At 28.8% G+C, this 21,362-nt stretch overlaps 3 protein-coding genes across 5 annotated transcripts in view; all 3 read right to left on the bottom strand.

Annotated features, from left to right (window-relative positions):
- Positions 1 to 21,362, bottom strand: part of LOC100165344 (carboxypeptidase N subunit 2) — a 98,564-nt gene that overhangs the window by 67,036 nt on the left and 10,166 nt on the right. The window lies entirely within an intron of this gene.
- On the bottom strand, positions 1,905 to 3,749 carry LOC100167444 (probable NADH dehydrogenase [ubiquinone] iron-sulfur protein 7, mitochondrial-like). The gene is given in 6 exon segments (NM_001246015.2): positions 1,905 to 2,237; positions 2,491 to 2,614; positions 2,671 to 2,862; positions 2,930 to 3,027; positions 3,113 to 3,244; positions 3,555 to 3,749. Coding segments are annotated over 6 exon segments (657 nt in total). The 5' UTR covers positions 3,568 to 3,749; the 3' UTR covers positions 1,905 to 2,139.
- LOC100163351 (REST corepressor 2) lies at positions 8,061 to 14,924 on the bottom strand. Of its 3 annotated transcripts, XM_008182396.2 has the most exons (11): positions 14,689 to 14,924; positions 14,252 to 14,412; positions 13,805 to 13,867; positions 13,668 to 13,742; positions 13,389 to 13,603; positions 13,148 to 13,324; positions 11,775 to 11,890; positions 11,465 to 11,669; positions 11,260 to 11,398; positions 9,667 to 9,851; positions 8,061 to 8,800 (listed from the first exon to the last, which is right to left on the bottom strand). In XM_008182396.2, exons 2-11 carry the CDS (start codon positions 14,349 to 14,351, stop codon positions 8,666 to 8,668), a joined length of 1,410 nt encoding a protein of 469 aa, XP_008180618.1. In that variant the 5' UTR covers positions 14,352 to 14,412; positions 14,689 to 14,924; the 3' UTR covers positions 8,061 to 8,665. The 3 variants fall into 3 exon arrangements, with proteins under 3 accessions (XP_008180618.1, XP_001948898.1, XP_003242870.1); XM_001948863.5 differs by lacking the exon at positions 14,689 to 14,924 and having other exon boundaries at positions 14,252 to 14,654; XM_003242822.4 differs by lacking the exon at positions 14,689 to 14,924 and having other exon boundaries at positions 11,486 to 11,669; positions 14,252 to 14,653.

The following is a 21,362-nucleotide window of genomic DNA, read 5'->3' as shown; positions in this document are numbered from 1 at the left end:
TAACTCAGTTTAAAAAAGGGTTAATACATTTTTTTTTAATTAGTATGTAGTCACATAAAGAGTGAATGTGTCTTTCTAGTTTCTAATTTATAAATTATAAAAAACAATTTTATTTAACTTTAATCATAATGTACACTGTATACCCTTTTACTTTTACTTTACTATTATTTAGGTACTAATTTAAACAATACTCATCTCAAATGAATAATTCAACAAATATATTTTTTTATATCGTATAATTGAATGTCATAATACGTGAATATGAGTACATGACCTTCATATATATTATAAGTTATATACCATTAAAACATAACAATTGTCACTTTGTAATTTAAAATTATTAATTTTATCAAAAACATTTATAATTGCAGCTCGCGTAATATATAATTTACAACTTAATAAAATATATTAATATACACAAAATTATGATATCAAGAAAAATAACAGAAATGTTTGTGTTTTTGATTATTTTTATTTAATACTAATATATAGTAATATTTACGTATAAACGAAAAATTTCAAAATGTTTTTAACTTGATGGATTTTTTTTAAAATCAACTGAGAAAAGCTGAGTTATTTCAACTGTAAATTAAACTAGTTAAGTTGATAAGTTGATTAGAAAATAAACTAACTAGTTAAGTTAATAAGTTAAAAAAAAATTAATTTTTTAACTAGTTAATGCCCACCTTTGCTTCTAGATGAACTAGATGAGCAATAAAAAAGGATTTTCTGATATTCATATTTTAAAGAGATGGTCAAACAGGGATCTTAAAATTCACGGTGGAAATAGTCACTTTTTTTTGTTTATTAATGGTAGCCTTTGGTTGCAGGTTATATATACAAATTATTTCACAAAGCTAGGTACAATTACGCCGATTTGTCCGTAAAAATAAAATAACCCTCAAAATATATTATTATATAAATATTAAATGCTCCTAAAAATTTGGGATGATCAACTATAACTTCAATACTATTTTAGGTACCTACACTGTATAAACATTTTTTTGAAGTACAAAGATTTAGTAATATAGGTTTTATTTTATCACCCACCTTGCTGTGTCCGCAATCTACCGTTTTAGTTATTACTTATTTTAGTTTTCATATTTTAGTTCACATAACCATAAGCAAGTCTCATGCAAGGTGGCTAAAAATTAAAATATAATATGATTTTGCTTCAATATGCTCAGCGAATTATACCCAAAAGGAGCAAAATTTTTTCCCGGGCAACGCCGGGTCATTCAGCTACTTACTTATAAAAATATAAATAATAACGTAATATGACCCAACTTATTGGACTACAATACTACACATTATATATGTTTATATAGTCAAACAAATAGTTTGTATTGTGTTATTGTGTGTAGACCTGCCAACTTGCAATAAAAAAATCATTTAGTTTCAACACCATTGTCTATCGCCATCATTCTAGGACTGAATTATGTTTTACACTCTCAACTTCTTAAATCGTATTATATTTATCAACAAAATTAATTTTAAATATTAGTTAAAATTTTAGTTATGTTTCAAAATTAATAGATCTATAATATCTAATAGTACACTATTAAATAATAATATTATATTATATTATAAAGGAATGGTATAGTATATACCTACTATTTATATGAATGTCATCGATTACCACTTCATATTTATTTATTTTTTATTTCATGATTTAATATCATTATAATAATATTATTATTAGTATGTATAATGTGAATACTTACTGGTTATGATATATTGATTTAATTAAAAATTTTAATTGAAGACTTGTCTTATTAAAAAGACACAGGAAAAAAATATTGGTCTGCTCAGAATCAAAAAGGTACTAATTTTAAATTTAGTATCAATAATAATAAATATTATTATTTTATACCATAGCTTACTAAGTAGTAGCAGTCAATAGATTTGGACAAAATATAATTTTATTAAAATCATACCGTTTATGTTTTTACAGCAATTAAAGGGAATCATAACAATACAAGAATGTACAATTAAAATCCGCGATATATTTAGCAATACTAAACTATTATCTATATTGAATAACATAATTAGGTGTTTCACAGGTAATGTTATTTTTACAAATGGTGAAATATGTAATACACAAAACCATATATGTTATAGATGATCAAAAACAACAAATTACTTTCTATACCAACTCTGGGCAAGTGACATTCTTTTAATTTTTTTCTGCAACTGTAGGATACCATACATCAAGGCTTCTGCAGTTGGTGGACAACCTAAAGAACATTTAAATATTAAAAATATTTTTAACATACACATACTTAGGAATACAGATTAAAACAAATAGAAAAATTTTGAATTTAACGATAGTTAATTTATGGTATCTACTGTCCATGTACATTTAATAAATATTGCTGTCAATATTTAAAAAAATATGAACTAAATGTAATCATAAGCTAAGGTACACACTAAGTTGTTCATTGAATTACATAAAATGTTTTGACACAAAAACAATACTTGTCACAGTACCTGGTACATAAATGTCAACTGGAATAACCCTATCACATCCTCTTACTACCGAATATGAATAATGATAGTAACCACCACCATTAGCACAGCTTCCCATTGAAATAACCCATTTTGGATCGGGCATCTATAAATATTTATAGGTAAATAATTAATTAAATAAGGAAAAAAAGCCTCACTTACTTGATCATAAACTCTTCTCAATGCTGGTGCCATTTTGTTTGTCAGTGTTCCCGCAACTATAATAAGATCAGCCTGACGAGGCGATGCACGAAATACAACACCATATCGATCCATATCGTATCGAGGAGCAGCTATATGCATCATTTCAACAGCACAACATGCCAATCCAAAAGTCAAAGGCCAGAGGGAGTGCTGAAAATTATTCAATAAATATTAAGATTAAAATATGACAAAAAAAAATTATTTATTATTTAAATACCTTACGGCCCCAATTCAAGACATCATCCAAACGAGCAACAGCGTATTCAGCCATATTGTTTGTCTTTTGAAATGGTGAGTACGGACGATATGGTTTTTCTGATAAAAATCAAAAATTTTATTTGATTATATACTATGCAAAAACGATAAAATAATAATAATAATAACAACATTTATAACAAACCTTCTATATTTGTGTCTTGAGATGCCGGTTGGATTTTGGTAGATTCATTTCTGAGGCAGATTTGGGTGAGCGCAGGATTCTTCAATAGACAATTGATGCTCTTGGAGGCCGACAGGATTTGACTTGGGCGGCCTTAATTATTAATCAATATAATAGAATCCATAATATTAGTTTTAAACTTTTAAATTGTATTATTAGAGTTAATTTGTGTGCCGTATGAAAACAATGTTCAAGAGAATAATTATTTAAAAAAACAAAAAATGTTTGACTTAAGACACTTCTTTTAATATTTTACGAAATAAAAGATGTTGAAAAAATAAAGAAACGAAATACGTATGTAGTTTTAACTAGGGGTTAGAAGTCATACCTCTAGACAACTAAATTAAATTTCACCATATCACACCATATACACATTGATATAATAATATTATTATTCACTCACCGATCATTTTCATTTTTTTTTCAGTGAAACCAACAAATTGTACTTTGTCTTGGGTGTATGAATTCAAGGATACAGACAGTGAATTCAATTTACAGCCTACCCCAGCACTTAGCAGTAAAGTAACTGGACCTTACACAAACTTGAAAGTAAAACGAAAAAACCGACGATAGATACGACCTCAGAATTCAGATTTAGAAATTCTGTGTTATCAATTGTTTGGTCTCTTACTCTCATCTGATAACGGTTAAAACTAAACAGCTGCTGCCTGCTGACGCTAATACGCGATCCTTCTGGTCACGGGTGCATGTAAACATTCCAGAAAATAAACCGCCAGAATATAAATTTACAGAGTGTTTAAATATAGAAAATAAAAATACAGAATTTAAAAGTACCAGAATGTATGGGTCCCAGAAAATATTGACATAGAAAATAAAATGAACAAAAATAAATGCTACAGAATGTAAAATTATAATGATTTATATTTAGTAGAACGTAAAAATCCAGAAAATAATATTGCAGAAATTCCGCTGGGTGTATAATTCCAGAATGGAATATAATAGAACACAATTTTACAGAACGGTATGATCCATAAAAAAATTTTGCATAAAATAATTTACCTGAAAATAATATTTTAGAAAATAGAAAGACCAGAACGTAAAACACCAGAAAATAAACCGCCAGAATATAAATTTACAGAATGTTTAAATACAGAAAATAAAAATACAGAATTTAAAAGTACCAGAATGTAAAAGTCCCAGAAAATATTGACATAGAAAATAAAATACCACTCGTACCTTGGGGCGGATCTGATGAGAGATAACAGATTTATAAGAGAAATAATTATTAATTTTCAAAAATATAAAAGAAGTAGCCTCGAAAAAAAATTTTTTGATTACCTATAGGTTCTTTTTTCCGAATTGTTTAATTAGTTTACCCACTTTTTTATAAGTAGTATTCTAATTTCTCATAACTATAAACTAATAAATAATAATAATATCAATAATAATTTATTTGAAAGGAATAAAACGGGTAATTGCCCAATAATACAGGTAGTTAGATTATAATATGTTAGATGTTAAACAAATGTAAGGTAAACATAAAATTAATTAGAATAATACATAGTACCTATGTCCGAGTAGAACTCTCTCATTTTTGGTTCTAGAGTAAAAATACCTATTATAAAATTGAATTGTAACAATATTTTTAAGGGCATGACGCTGCGTTTTTTCCATTATTCCCAATATAACGTCCATTATATCGTTTAAAAATTAGCAAAAATATCAACATTTTTAAATGACCTTTAACTTTTCAAAATTTTATTTTTTGTCTTGCCCTTAGAAATATTGTTACAATTCAATTTTATAATAGGTATGTTTACTCTAGAACCGAAAATGAGTTCTACTCAGACTGCGTTAAAGCGTTTTGTCTACGTCGTACGTATGTAAGACAACATACGCGGGTGTGGCGTCCTCTTAATGTAGAAAAGAAGAAATTGACATTCGTAGAAAATTTGTTACACAAGGACATGGCTCTTGGGATGGTAAATAGAACATGTACGAGTAGGTGGAACGGTTATTATAAGCTGGAATGTTGAACAGGACGCATTATAATAGATAAGAAGCATCAATTTTGTTATTGATTGATTTATAAATAAAAGTAATATCTGCTAGTTCACGACGTCTATAGTAGCTTGAGTTGTGAGGTTAAGAAGGGATCTTACCAGTGTAATGTTATGCTGGTCAATAGTTATATCAAATTTGAAAGCCTATAACTTAAAAAAAAAAAGATTTTGAACTCTTTTGATAAAATTAATATTAAATTTAGTGTAAGGACTCCAAATGGTAGTTCCATATTCTAGGATTAAGTTAATTAACGTGCAGTAAAGTAATTTAAATCTTTAAAATCGGTAAAAAGTATAATTTGAAAAATATGTACAGTTAATATTGTAAATATGTAAATATTTCGATTTTATTTAATTATCAGAAAAATAATATTGTATACCTACCTGTATAATTAATAGGAGCGTATTTATAATAATTTATTTTAAATGCATAATATATTAATATACGTAGTATAGTGATGGATTATCTATATAGGTAGGTACTAGGTACGCAAGATATTATGGTCAGTAGCACAACGAGTTGAATATGAATTGCCACGGACTACTAATATCACTGAATCTTGGCATAGTCGTTTAAATAGGTAATTTTAAAATTGATAGAGAATGTATACATTTTATATTTTATATCATAAAAAATATTGTACAGGTTGATATCGAAACATCCAGGTGCTTATAAATTCATAACACTTCTTCAAAAAATGCAGAACGAGAACGAAAGCTTAATTGAACAATTTATACAAGGCAGAATTGCAAAAAAAATAAAGGTATCCCGACAACAACATGAAGAAAGAATTAAAAATTTAGTTTTAAGATTTAAAAATAGTAATCAAAATAACATTGAGTTTTTAAGGGGCATTGCGTACAATTTAAACTTTTAACTTGAATATACTCGTATATACATTTATTTAATTTATTTGACGATATACCTATACATTTATACAATTTTTTTTAATAATTTTTTAATTTTTTTCACTATATAAATAATAAATAAATAAATAAATAATATTTTAATATAATATGCTTGTTTTTAAGAATGAGTTTAACTGTTCGAACAAAAATTCATCCGAACATATGCTTTTTCGAACACTTTTCATTCGAACACATTTTATTCGAACATATCATTTTCGAACACATAACCCCTCGTCTTTATAATGAATCTATTGCGGACCGTCACTAGTCACTACAACTTACCGCTCCCGCTTTTTTTTTGTTCCATCCTACCGATCGATCTAATAATGTGATAATATTTCAGAAAACTGATCTGGATTTGTTAGAATGTCTATTTGAGATCGGTCAGCCCACGTTTTAAGATTTCTGATTTAAATTCCAAATAAATCCCGAACAATCAACGTTTAAAAATTCCGAAATTTCAAAATATTAAAGCTAAATTTATAGATGTTGGGAGGGGGGGGGGGGGGGTAGAAATTGGAAAAAATGGACTGACCAAGTAGTCATAATAACGAACTCAAATCGGTTTTAAAAAGTATTATCGCAGTACTAGATCAATCAGTATGGTGGAATAAAAATTGGATGTTTTGGCTAAAATAACTGTTTAATATATTATAAATTATAGCATTTCGTCAATTCCCTACAGTTCAAAAATTAAATAAGATTCATTTTTTTAAGCGTCCTGTACAATCTATCATTTCTGCTGAATTCAAATCTTTTTTTCAGACTTTAAATCGGACAACCAAAATTAACTCTAATTTTGTCAACACTATACATTTTATGAACTGAAACTGACGGTAATAGCGAGGACCCTTTTTTTTACAATTCAAAAATAGTTTGTTAAATAGCATTTAATCAAAAGTTCAATATTTAAATTACCTCAATCTAAAGATTTGATCCCATTGCCCAACATAGGACGTTAATTAATCCGACACATGTATTAAGAATGGAACAAATGAGGTAATTTTTAAGATCAACAAGTATTTGATATTTTATAAGTATTATCATTGATTATGTATTACACAATATTAGAAATGAGTAATGCTTTATTGGAACAAGATATACATAGTTCATAAGGACATTTTTATGTTTAAGTTTTAAGTTATAAAAAATTTAACTGTAAGATGTCTCTTAAAAGTGTGATATTCAACTTTAAATTATTTTGTAGAATTTTTGAAAAACCACTGAATTTCAGGATTTTTAGGTACTTAATATTAAAACATGAAATAATCATTGGTACGGCATAGGACAATTTAGACCCTCCAATATGCCAAGGGCCCAAGTCTACTAAATCAAGTACTAAAAAAAAAAAAATTATTTAAAATTTTATTTTTGTGGTACAGTATTTCATAAAAATAAGATGATAAGAATAGTGGTTTTTTCTTTAGAAAATGTGGTAAAGGTGGGTTTTCAAAATGTTCAACAACACAGTTTTGTGGTTAATTGCGGGGTAACTTAACCAACTTATCTCCGCAAAGTATTTTTATGCACATACACGCGTCCGTGTTAGTGAAAACCCGCCTTTAGAGAATGTAATATAATGTAATATGAACTATCCATGTTATATTTTACCAAAGATATGATTAGACAGTTAGCTACACCATTTGCTTTAGATATAAAAATGTTACATCTATTTAATAATAAAAAAGATATTGCATGAAAATTATGTCATCCAGAATACAAATAATTTGTATTTTTAAGTTGATAACTATGGTTTAAAGCTGTGGGGGAAACGCACCACAATTTTTTTTATCAATATTTATGGGTGACTTGATTACTTGAGTCCCACTCAAAAATGTTGGGCTATTTCCACCAATGTAACATTATTATAACACAGCAAACTAAAATGGCTTTCAAAATGAAAATAACTTTATAAACATTTATCAGTATGTCATCTATTGTAGTATTCCTTATCCAATGGAAATTTAAACGACCAGTTTTAAACAATGTGCAATAAATAATTATAATTAATGTTTCGAGGTTTTGTAAGAATACAAGAATATATTTTAATACTATAGTTATCAATTCATACCATTAACATTAGATTAATTATATTTGTTCATTTATTATAACAATTATCTTTCTTTTTATTTTAGATTATTATTTTTAGTGTGTATTTACCTATTCTGAATAACTAAAATTATACATCAACAATATTAATTACTTTAATTGCTTCAATATTTAGTATTTACAATTAAACTGTACAATTTTACTTATACTTAGATATTAAAATACTAATTTTTAACATACAAATTTAACACAATATCATAATTTATTAGTTTAAAAAAGTTTATGAAAAAATAAAATCTAACAAAATATTTTTTGTAGACTATCAATATTTTTTTTAAATACTTACAAAAATTTCCAATTACAGGGTAAAATTTGGTTATAAAATAAATCCGTTAATTTAAAATTTAAAAGAAAATAATATAATGGTTGTAATATACTTGATATTATTTATTTGATAAGTAGGGTATAATAATATGGGAAATAAAAGGCAGTGAGAAATAATAGAAGCAAATACATCAGAATCAAATGAGTATCACTTTGCAGCAGCAGCCGTTTGATGCGCTTTAGGGTTCAATGTAAGTTTATTAATAAGCCGAGTTCCAGAAGCCAAAGCTGATGGTGTACTTTGTCTTGTTATTGTAGATGAAGGCTCATCTTTTCTGATAACCTGAAAAAAGTGGGAATAAATAAAGTAAATATAATAATAAAAATAATATATTGCAATGTTGATGGAGATTAATTCTTAATTTTTATAAAAATGCCATTATCAACTACTATATTATATTTTGTCTCATGTAAGAGTAACCTTAGGTTGTTGACTGATTTTTAACCAGTTAGGTTAGACCACAATCCTCATTTAAATTGGTTTTTGATGAATTACGTAGGCAGTCTTTGTTTTAGATTACCGGCTAAAGCCGAAAAATTGTTTTTCCGCTATCTTTCTTTTTTTCCTTAGCAAAATGCAAGCTAGGTGGTTGTTGGAATAATAAAGTAATGCTCCCAAGAGAGAAAGGCATTCAATATGTGTTAGCCACACCCATTGCCACAGCTGTATGCAGAACCAGCCATATAGACGAAGGTTAATTCTCAAAACTTAAGTTAACCAACAAACAACTGAAAAGGACAAGCTATTCCACCGAATGAGCAGCCATGCAACATAAAAATCATCTTGAGCTACAAACTCAACTATTATTATTATTTATTTATATCAATTAGAAAAAGTAAGCAATATTTATTTTTGAACAGAAGAAAGCTATTGGTTTTATCACAGTCTTAATGGAAGTCGAATAAGTTTATACCATAAATAATAACTCTCAGGTTTTCAATAGTAGTTAAAATAAACAGTGAAAAAAATATAAACACCAATTTTGATTTAAGTTGTTCAATTGCAATTTATATAATTATTTTATGATAATAATAATTATAATAGTATTACAATACTGACTTGTGTCAAGGAGAGCAAAAAGGAGAGTGAAATGCAAATCATTCATATTATATTCTAAAAACTAAAAAAATATTAATACTAAAACTAACCGGTTCATCTTCGTCATCACTAAGCTCAATTATCACTGTATTTTGCTCAGCGTCATACTTTTGTAGTATTGTATCAAGTTTATAACGCTTACGATAATGAGAATAAAATGATTTCAAATGGGTTTGAGTTTTTGTTCCCATTGTTTCAGCAATGGCTTTGAAATCTTTTCCATATTTGCGCATTCCTAAAAATGAAAAAACAAATCAATATAATTATAAAAAAATAATTGTTTCAATTAAAATAATTATACCTTAAATAAGTTTTTTCATTAGATCTATTAATATAGTTAAATATGTGAAAATACAATTAAAGAAATGTAAGGATGTGTGTAGTCGAGAATTACTAATTCTGCATTCATATAAGGTATGATACCAATCAAAATTTTTCTCATGTTGGATCAACGGTTGAAATTTCATTTTACTTTAAATAGTGGTAGAAAATTACGTTTAAAGAACAACAACTGTTGTACATTATTCAAATGCCTATTTTAGCTTCTATAATTATAATATTGAAAATCCTGGCTCTGATCCACCCAATCTTCTTTAAAAAGAAAAAAAAATCCAACTATTCTATATGGAGTGAGTTTTTCCGGTAAGACAAATTTTTGTACTAAAAAAACGCATCGGCTCAGACGCCCTTAAGAAGCAGTGACAAAGAGGACCGAGAAATTAAATTAAAATCGATATATTATGCAGTAAAATATAGGCCATAACTTTATAGACATACCTACAGATCTGTGATATGACTCATAACTCATTTTTAATTATCAGTCAGTAATTTAATTATTTTTAATTATAACTTATTTAATCGTTATTATTAGTTAATAATATTTTACTATTTTGTATACATATCATATACCTTGGAAATGTAAATTATATATTTACACATCGATAACATTTTGAAAAAAATATAACTCAGTCTCCTTCACGATAGTTGTAGGTACCTACAGATGATACCAACTACCCGGCGTGTTCACTATTCATAATTCAAAGTAGAGAAGTGAAGATCAATTTGGTAAAATGTTACTAAAAACAATTTATTTTTGATACCCATCATAGAAGATTTTTTTTTTTTAAAATTCAAAAATGTTTAGTAGTTATGTGTTATACTCAACACTTAAAACTATAAACAACATAAATTATAATAGTGTAATATACAGTATAGTATATACTATATTAACACATCCACTTACATCCACTTAAAAGAAATTAGGTTTATAACAGCAGAGCAACGGCTAGGCCAAATACAAATTTTTTTTGTCAATTAGGGTAACATTTTATAAGGCCTAATTTTGAGTAAAACTATTGATTCAAATAATGTTCACTATTTTTCAATATGACCTAGACTCTTGAGTACTGAGATTGGCCTGTAGGTTCTTATGATAGATTTTTATATAGGAGTTTGTCTTAACATTAGAGATTGCCTAAATAGTATCTGGAGTAGGATATAAAGGAAAGAAATAGTAGATAACCTGTCTCGTAGACCTAACGTTGAAACATGATTATCACAATAACATTTAGGTCTATCTTTCAGAGATGATAAGAATTCTTAATACTGAGTTTAGTAAAATTGTAAAGTTTCCTTATTTTTACCTTGAATAGCAAGCATAACTTCATCATTACTCCAACGAGAAATAACGCGACTCGGAGTGGGTTCAACATTTCTAAATTCAGTAACATCAAGTTTAAGCTTCTTATGCACATGTCCAATTTCTTGTTTGTTGGACTGTATCTGAGTCATTAAAATTCACAATTCGAAAAAAAAAATATATAAAAATGAGTATAGTGCAGCACATACTTTGCATTTTAATGATACAACCTCATCGTCCATTGCTGATAAAACAGTCTCTCCTTGACCATTGGATCCAGATGCAATAGATTGAAGATCATCATGATTGACATACATGCCTCGAGGAGGTAAACGCTTATTACGAGCAACATTCAAATGGCGATTGTTTGGACGTGGTGGACCTAGTGTTGGTCTAATACCACCATTAGTCCTCCTGATTGTGTTAAACAAATTTATTATAATGTTATTTACATTATTCATAATTTATAAGTAATATTTATTTTTTCTATTTTATATGTATTTTTGTTTCAATTCATACCGGAAATGTGTGTGGCATGTGCCACACATGGATCCCTTTTGGGTAGGATGAAGCGTAGTAACAAAAACTCCACAGATTGAACAAGACTGTTTTGAACTTCCTTCTCCGGGGTCCTTCTAAAAAATTAAAAGTACTTATGATCAGAAAAATATATTATTTTATTTCAATATTTAATAAAAGAGATGCTAAACTGTCATTTACTCTCCACATAAAATAAAGAAAATCCCTTATATTATTATGCATGTGGGATTCAGGTTAAAATTAGATTAAAATAACTCACTATAAAAATTTAAAGAGGATATTTCAATACAAGTGTTATACAGTGTTTTTATCAATAATTTAAATTTAAGTTAAGTATGATAATTAATGTTTTGTATACTTGATCAATTAAATCAATTAACTTAATAAATACTATTTAGTATTTTGCTATAGAAATGTAAGTATCGAAAAATAATTGGTTTACGACAATAGCTTACTCTTTCAATTTGATAATGTAAGTAATTTTACTATAAAAAACATACTATGAATTAAATACATAACTGGACTTTATTTATCGGAAAGACTAAGGATGGTCACACAAAATCAATGTAGCGTCACATCAAGATGTTACCTTCTTCTATTAATGTTTTTAATTTTTATTATTTTATATAACTTGACACTATCAAGTTTACAACAATTGTCCAATGATTGACACCCATCCACCATAAATTTGCCTTAATTTAAGTCAACTTACTGAGTAAGCTTGCTGATGAAGAAGTAAAACCTGTTTGGGATTGCAACACTAAATTATGCTACTACTACTGTTATTTTCCAGACTTCATAAGTGTTTTCCATATACCTCATTAAAGCATGCTTACTTTTTATATATTTACATAATTATAACATTTTCATGTAATAAATTATAAGAAATAAAATTACCATAACAAGTTGTTATTTTATACACTGTGCCTACACGTCAATGTTATGCTAAACATATTGTGAGTTGTGCGAGACTGAAGTAAAGTTTGTGATAAGGACATTTTGTAATGTCCAGTAAAATAATTGTTTTTTTTTTATTTTTACTATTATTAAATTAAATGTCCGTTTATCACATATGCTTTCAATAACAATGAAATATTACAATTGCATATATTTTATTTTAAATTATCAGACTGAAGGTATTTTATTTTGTATACCATAATTGTTTACCCTATACCAATAAAATATGTATATTGCAATGAATCACTTACTTATTTTTATTTTATGTTGTATTCAGTTCAATAGTAACATGATAAGGTATTTTTTTTAGTATAGTGTCTCATCCTACAAATACATGTTTACAATTGCATGGTATGGTATGGTCTTTGTAGATTAAAAATTACTTTTTTCTTTACCTTGTCATCAGGCTCAGACTCTGCTGAACTGGACCCTTCTCTACTTCCATTTTGATTCTCATTTGCACGGACACTTGCTAATTTTTTAGCTTGTCGGTCTATAACACTGCTCTTCTTTCTCTTATTTTTCCAAAGATAGTAATATTTGACTAATGATGCTATTGGTTTATCAGGCATCTAAAAGAACAATTAAGTGATACGTGAGAATTTTATTGATGCATTTTAATAATATTACAATTACCATTTGTTTAATGCGTAAAAAATTCTTTCCAATACTATTAAAGGCTGATTCAAATGTAACCTTATCATCAGTCGACCAATCGTCTGGTAGAGGTGCAAAATTTGATAGATCACTAAGAGCCTTTTCCATGTCGTGGTGATGCCAGTATAGCATACCCAATGCCTGTTCACTGTTGTAACCATATTTTTCTTTTGATAATAATATGTATTCATTTACTATATAAAAAAATAAAATGTTTAAAATAATTAAAGAGATAGGTAAATATTGAAGAGTTAATACATTTAATTTCTGAAATATTTTCTGTTGGAGACCAAACTAATAGTGCTTTTCTGTTCAGTCGTTCACGTCTATTTTCTGTAAATAATAAAATAATATAATAGTCAATTTGTATAGATAAATTTCATGACAAAACATACTTGGGGGTACCAATAGCTTTGGAATGACAGCCTGGTAATCACGTCCCACTCTGATTTTTTCAGCTAATAAAAAATAATAATAATCAAAACCTTTTTAAATACAATAACTATTAAGAAAAAAAAATGTATGAACTATAAAGACATGAAGCAGGACTTAAATATGCCGTGGATCTTGACCTTTCTAGGAAAAACCTTGACAGGAAACAAAGTGCAAATAATAACAAATTGACGCGTATGTCAATACGTATGTTACACTTCTATGGAAATCAGCTAAATGCGTGTGCTATTTTATAAGATCAACACATGAATTTGAGTTTTACTGATCGTAGAAAATCGAAAAAACTGGTCAAACCTGTTCGAAATTTCCAAGACGCTTTTCATCAATTCATTCAAAAATATTCACCTGACCATTTAAATGTTTTCGGACATCTGCATTACAATGCTTACCGTTTTCTTGTATGAGTTCATCGATGTCCATTATTTCGGCATTTGCAGACGTTGCTGGTCGTTTGCCGTTTTTCAAATCTTCCAAATTATCGTTAGCCATACTTCCTTTGAAAATTACTAACGCATACTACAGCGAGTGGGCGCAAAATTGGCAATTCGAGCTGTGAAACAAACAAAACATGGGCAAAACTGAACGTAACGGATAATTACGAGCAGCCAGAGTATTTGTTAAATTACAGGGAAATTGAATGTTAAGTAAAAATATAAAATTTCGCTAGTGAACAAACGCATCGTCGTATATTATAAAATATGGGATTTAAGAAAATGACACGTTTTTCTCCTCCATGGGCGGTATTTGAATTCGTTTTATTTCTTTTTTTCTCTTCTACGTATTTGTCCACCTCAACATATATGTATTGTTCGGATTTCAGACTCACTTATGCGTTACCAATACCCGACGGGTCGAGATTCGTGATTGCCTTCCAAATTCGAAGCTTGTGGGATCGGATTCTTCGTCGACGACAGGAACCGACTAGATTGAAATAAAATCGCTCGTTTCCAAAATACTAGACATTCAAAAAGAAAAAGGAAGAACTTGGAACAAAAACGATCGTTCGTTTCCCATATAGACATGTATAATAATACATATACATGCTATGACGCCGAACACAAATATAATAATAACGCGAGAGAGCCCCTGTTAAGGCGGCGGCGGCGACTGCAACGCACGGTAATGCGTTGTCTGCCGTAATGGCCACACTGACAAAAAACATGGCGTCTCTCTCGGAGGGTTATTAAACCTTGCTGGTTTTGAATAATATACCTACCTAATATTATTATTATTATTATTATTATTATGTATATGACTATATGAGTGCATAAGTATATAACGCGTAGCCTCCGCCACCCCACCGCACACTACCACCGCATCGTCGGGCTATATAATGCCTCGTTGTAAATTTACTTGTAATCCCGCTACAGCAGCGACCTACGAATGTGTGCTATGTAGTGTAAAGTAAATGTGTACTTAGGTAGACGTATTATACGAATAAAATGATACGATTATAAGCGGATCGTCTTCGTATCAATTTAACCGCGGCGTGAGACGGGTGTCAACCGAAAACCGTTTATTTAACAATTATCATGGTTATAATAACATGATGATTATAAAATAATGCCATGTCGACGACGACAGTATCGCAAATCGATTACAAATATTACAATAATATAATATTTCTAAACCGTCGAGTCTCAGTGTCTGTCGCGGTTATTATTATTATTGGCGATTGGCGTGTACACGAGTAAATAATAACATAATAAAGGTATTATTATTATGATATTAAACGTGTACGTCTCGAATTCTCGATTCGTCGGAAAAAACGATGAACGCAATAATTGAGGTTTTATCACTATCGTTTCTTTTTTAACGATTTCCAGACGCGACGCACTCGCTCGGAATTCAGACCGTCTCTCCCATAGGCCATAGAGTAAAGAATGGTTTCTCCTCCGACGGCGGCGGTCGGGCTCTCACGCATTCCGCCCAACGACTTTTCAAACCAATGCCGCCGTGTTTACACCCATAATAATAATGACGTTATTTTATTTTATATTTTTATGAGACTAATAATAATAATATTATATATTAATATGTTATGCATATTGTACGAGACAGTGTATTATAAATAGTGGCGCCCGATACATTTTCTTAAGAAATGCATAATAAAATTGCATATTATAATTATGAGGGCGTATCGTATTCGCAAACATATTCGACTCCATCTAGCACACGTAACACATGACCAATTTTCGTTCACCAGTTTCAATAGTGTGTTGTTTAGTTTTGATATTAGAGTGACTTATATTATCAAACTTTTAGGTAAAACAACATTATCTGTGTTCTCTCTATCGGTTATTTGTACGATATTTTAATGTTTAAGAGGCTGTCAGCACACTAGTTGTTTTCTCTCTCTGGCCAACGGCGCAACTAGGGTTAAAATATTGGGGAGGCTGCAGTGCCCCCCCCCCCCGATATTACATAAAAAGTAACCGGTGGGGGCGATGCCCCCACGCCACCATATATATTCACGTAAGAATATAAAAGTGATACAAAAAAATATTTATTTATCAAATTTAATTTTTCACAATAACAGTAGGTATACAGCTATATATTTATGGTAATCAAAATAAAAATCCCCGGACTACAATATTAGTTTTTATTACTCACAAATACGTCATAAAAATGATTGAGCAAATATTTTTTAAACGTTATAATTAGTGTAAATATCACATTAATAATATTTAATTACAAATATATACTTATAGTAGAGGTATAAAGTATAAACTGTACATATTAAATATCATTGAAAAATTAAAAATCAAGTAGAGATTTAAGAAAAATTAAATTAAAAAAGGTGGATAAGTGGATGTCGCTCTGCTGTACAGTAGGTTACAAGTGGGTCACTGTATAATGGATAGTATTAAATTTGAATCCAATGATATAATATCACTGTATAAGAAAAACGATTCTGAGCGGAGACGGTATGTAAGTTTAGGTATAAGATATTTTATATAGGTACTTATCTATGGTATTAAAAAAAAAATGTATGATAGGAACTAGGAAGGTTTTCATGCTTTTTTACCCAACAAATACATTTTTATTGATATTTATAGAAAAAAAAACTAAAAAAATTGAAAACTGACAATGTCCGTAAACAGCTCAAAAAGAGTCAAATTATTTAAAAAATTTTATCGTATATAGAAAATGCTAATATAAACATTCAGTGAAATTTTCAAGTATCTGCAGTCATACGTTTTTTAATTACAACAAAATAAAAAAATCGTTACGTGAGAAATCGAGTGAATATCAAATATTGTAAAAATATGAATTTGAAATGCTCATAAAAATTTAATTGTACTTGTTTGTAGACATTCTTTTTTTTTTAAAAGGTAGACTAACTTATGAGGAATCTAGTATTACATTTTTAAATCTTAGATTACTAAAAATAATTTGCAAATTTTCGTCATTTTTACATATTTGTCAATATTTGAACTTTAGATGCTTATAAAAAAAATTGTGACTATGGATTTTTAATTTTTTTCATCTGCCTTTGAAACAATATAATAGGAACCTTCTATTAAATATTCAAGCTTTTTTAACCAACAAATAAAATTTTATTGATATTTATAGAAAAAAAAACTAAATAAAATGGAAACTGAAAATGTCCGTAAACAGCTCAAAATAAGCAAAGGTCGATTTTACAAGTTTTATTTATATATAGGTAGTAGGTACTTAATTTTTTAAAAAGACTATTAACATAATATGTTGCTTAAGATCATGATATAATACAAAATAATATTATCGTTAATTTTTGAAAATAATTTCTTATATTTTAATTTTTTAATGAAAAGTAGGTATACCATACTACCAATAAGTATAATATAGTTGTAATTAAATATTAATAATATGATAATTATTACACTAATTAGCTTTTAAAAAGTAATTGATCTATCAATTTCATGTACCTAGTTGTCAGTAACATTGTAGTCTGGAAGTTATTTTTCCTAGGTTCAGGGATTTTTTTCCGGGGATTTTTATTTCGCAATTCACTGTTTCTATACTTCAGTTTAGTGCATATTCATTAAAATTATGTATAATAATCTTACCAATAAACCGACATAAATCGTTTTATTCAAACAAATACAGGAATATACAGCTTATGATATTTACCATATTTATCATAGCCTATAGACAATAAAAAATAATTGTAAGGTCTAAATACAAATTAGATAATTACATTCCCCCCCCCCCCAAAAAAAAAGTAAGAAATACAATTGAAGTTTTAAAAATGTATTAATATTTTGGGAAACAAATGAATAATTTAATTTGCGGGGGCTATTACAAGTTTTTAGGGGGGCTAAGCCCCTCCAGCCCCCCTCCCATAGTTGCGCTTATGTCTCTGGCTCATACACAACATATAAACAAAATTCATTTACGCAAAATCATTTTTTCTATGTGTTTAAGTAATCTTAGAGTAAAGTCACTCATGACAAAAAAGATAGAGAGGGAATGACATGTCGATTTGTCTAAATATTTTCTCAAAACAATTTAAACATCATTTAAGTTCACAACATTTTTTATTTATTTTGAAAGTCAAATAATAATAAAATATAAAATCGGTATGTCATTCCCTCAAAAATATTATTCTCTATCTTTTTTGTAATAGGTGACTTTACTCTGAGATTACTTAAACGCATAGAAAAAATGATTTTGCGTAAATGCGTTTTGTCTATGTAGCGCGTAGGCCAGAGAGAGAAAACGATTAGTGCGCTGACATCCTCTTAGTAAATTATGAGCATTTTCAAATACCTATTATTACTTTACATGCTCATAAATTACTTCATGATTAAAATATCGTAAAAAACCTGATCTATAAAACACAGATAATGTTCTTACCTAAAAGTTTGATAATAGGTCAATTCACTCTAATATCAAAACTAACTACACATTATTGAAACTGGTGGACGAAAAAATGGTATGTCGTACGTGTGTAAGAGTAAGACCGATACAACACGAGGGTACGACGTCCTCTTAAGACATAAGTTTTAGGACTTTCCCCCGAAAAAATGTTTCCAGATAATGAAGGTTATAAATAAATAATTAGTAATTTAATAATTAATAAGATACAATATTGGTTTTATAATTGATTATTAAATATTATAATGTAGTTTTTATTACACTCCAATCGCTAGCTTTGACAAGCATTGACGCGTAATATTCGTTTTCAAAAGGTGTGCCTATAAATACCTATTATTGGCTACCTCATTTTAAAACCATTAAAAATCCTAAAGCAAAGAATAATTAAATATGAACTATGCTAAAAAAATTTTCACGGGGAGGGGAGGTGGGGCAAATACCCATGTTTATCCAGCTAGTCTACCTCTACAGCATATTTTATCAATTTAGCTACATTGGTTACGATAGTATTTACTATTTTTATGCTACACCTTTTATACTTTACTGCTACAACAACATTGAAAAAAACAATTAAAGTATGTGCTAAATAATAGAATAGCTATATGCCTATATTAGTATATAAAAAATATTAAACTAAATTAGCATAGCAGTATAATATTATATTGATATATTATAATAAGTTTGATTATACATGTGTAGTCGTGTGAAGCAATTATTAATACAAAAGAATTTGCTTATCATTAATTTTTTTTATCGAAATTGTTTATAGACTTATAATTTTTATTTAATTTATTGTAACTGTTTCAATATTGCAGTGATTCAAGAAAGTCCCAAATATTTGTGTATTTATATAGCGTTTCTTTTAAGGCTTTCACATAATATTATATCGTTTATACAATTATACAACCAGAGTCAAGAGTACAAGACCGCCATCATTTACCATTGGATTGAAGTATTGAACACATTACCTACTGAAGTCTGAAGAACAAAGTGACCCTAAACAGTTTACTAGCCCACCGCCCTCGCGCCTAAAGAGCAATTCAGGAAATTTAGCAGTTAGCAAACACATTTATCTAATATCTAAAAATAAATCAACAATAAATACAGTAGCTACTTGCTACTCGTATTATAGGTAGGTACTCACTCTATAATAGTTAATATTATTATACTACTATGCCTATTAAGTATTAGGTCAATTAATGATTACAGATACGCCATACATGTAAGGCCTAACCTACCAACTTATTATTTAATCGTGCCATTAAGAAGAAGGTTTAAATATTAAGGAAGAATGTACAACTTCGAGAGCGGTTTTTTGCAGCAAATTGGATCTAGTTGATACCATGGGTGGATGGGCTTACCACGAAGACTGGAATTTTCCGGTGCCCTTCCTCCGTATTTACTATTCGGGCAATGGGAGCCTTTTTTTATCGTTCGACACAATGACTCCATAGCGGCTTTTTGATGTGAAACATCTAATGTGCTGGATAGTCACATGCGCGAAACATAATATAATATAATTTGCCTTTAAAGTAAAGAATAATTATTAATTTTTCTTAAATAATCTGATTATTATTTTTTGATTATGCCATGTTTATTTGGTTCAATAAACCATCCTTTTAATTTTCATGCATGTTTTCTATTCAGTATAATTTCGATGTTTCACATATGCCAGGGGTCCCGCGCGCACTGACTTTATTTCATGTAGCTCCCTTTTTAAAATTTCCCGGTAGGCCAAAAGCCCAAAAATAGCCTATCCACCCACGCAGGTTGATACCCATAGGCGCAAATAGACAAATTATTTTGGGGGGACTAAAGCCCCTCCTATAATATTTTCTAAAAATTATATATGCGCTGACTTGGCAGAAATGTGGGGGGACTAAGTCCCCCCAAGCCCCCACCTATTTGCGCCAATGTTGATACCTACTTTGGAGTATCAATAACAAAAGTTCTCAGTAGTTTTGCCAAATAATCAGGGAAAACGAGAATATTATAATAACTCGAAACCTGTTCTTAACAAAATCGACTTTGTTTTTTTGTTCATTCATAATTTTTCATTGTTCTTGTACCTAATATTATTTATGAACAACTAAATTTTTCACCAAATGGTTTATACTACAAATTTTTAAATTAGTTTGGTTCCTTTTATGCTATATTATAGATATTTGAAATGTTTCACTATTTTAGTTTTGCAGTTTATCGTTTATGAGTAAAAAGCTTGAAAATGTAATTCAAGGTTCCTTATGTTGTTCTAACAATCTAACCGCAATGTTATTCAAAGATAACTTCCTGGTGTCATTTATACACAAAAATATTCTCGCATAATAATATGGCAAATTGTACGTCGAAAATAATTCATATTGATATTAGAATAAATTATGTCCCATTGATCAGTGGCGTATTTAGGAATTTGTTATGGGGAGGGTCCATATAATTTTCAGAAAATAGAGCCGTGGGGGGCAAAGCCTCCCACACCACCCAATTACTCTTTATTAAATAAATATACCATATTTATAAGACGATTTAATATTTTCGAGTTTTTAATTGGTATTAAATAATAATATGTATACAAACAAATTAAAAAAAAGCAGGTAAAGTGGATGTCACTCTACTGTACAGTAGGTTACAAGTGGGTCT

Source organism: Acyrthosiphon pisum, chromosome A1 (assembly GCF_005508785.2).
Source record: "Acyrthosiphon pisum isolate AL4f chromosome A1, pea_aphid_22Mar2018_4r6ur, whole genome shotgun sequence".
Classification (NCBI taxonomy): domain Eukaryota; kingdom Metazoa; phylum Arthropoda; class Insecta; order Hemiptera; family Aphididae; genus Acyrthosiphon; species Acyrthosiphon pisum.
This window is presented reverse-complemented; position numbering and strand designations above follow the sequence as displayed.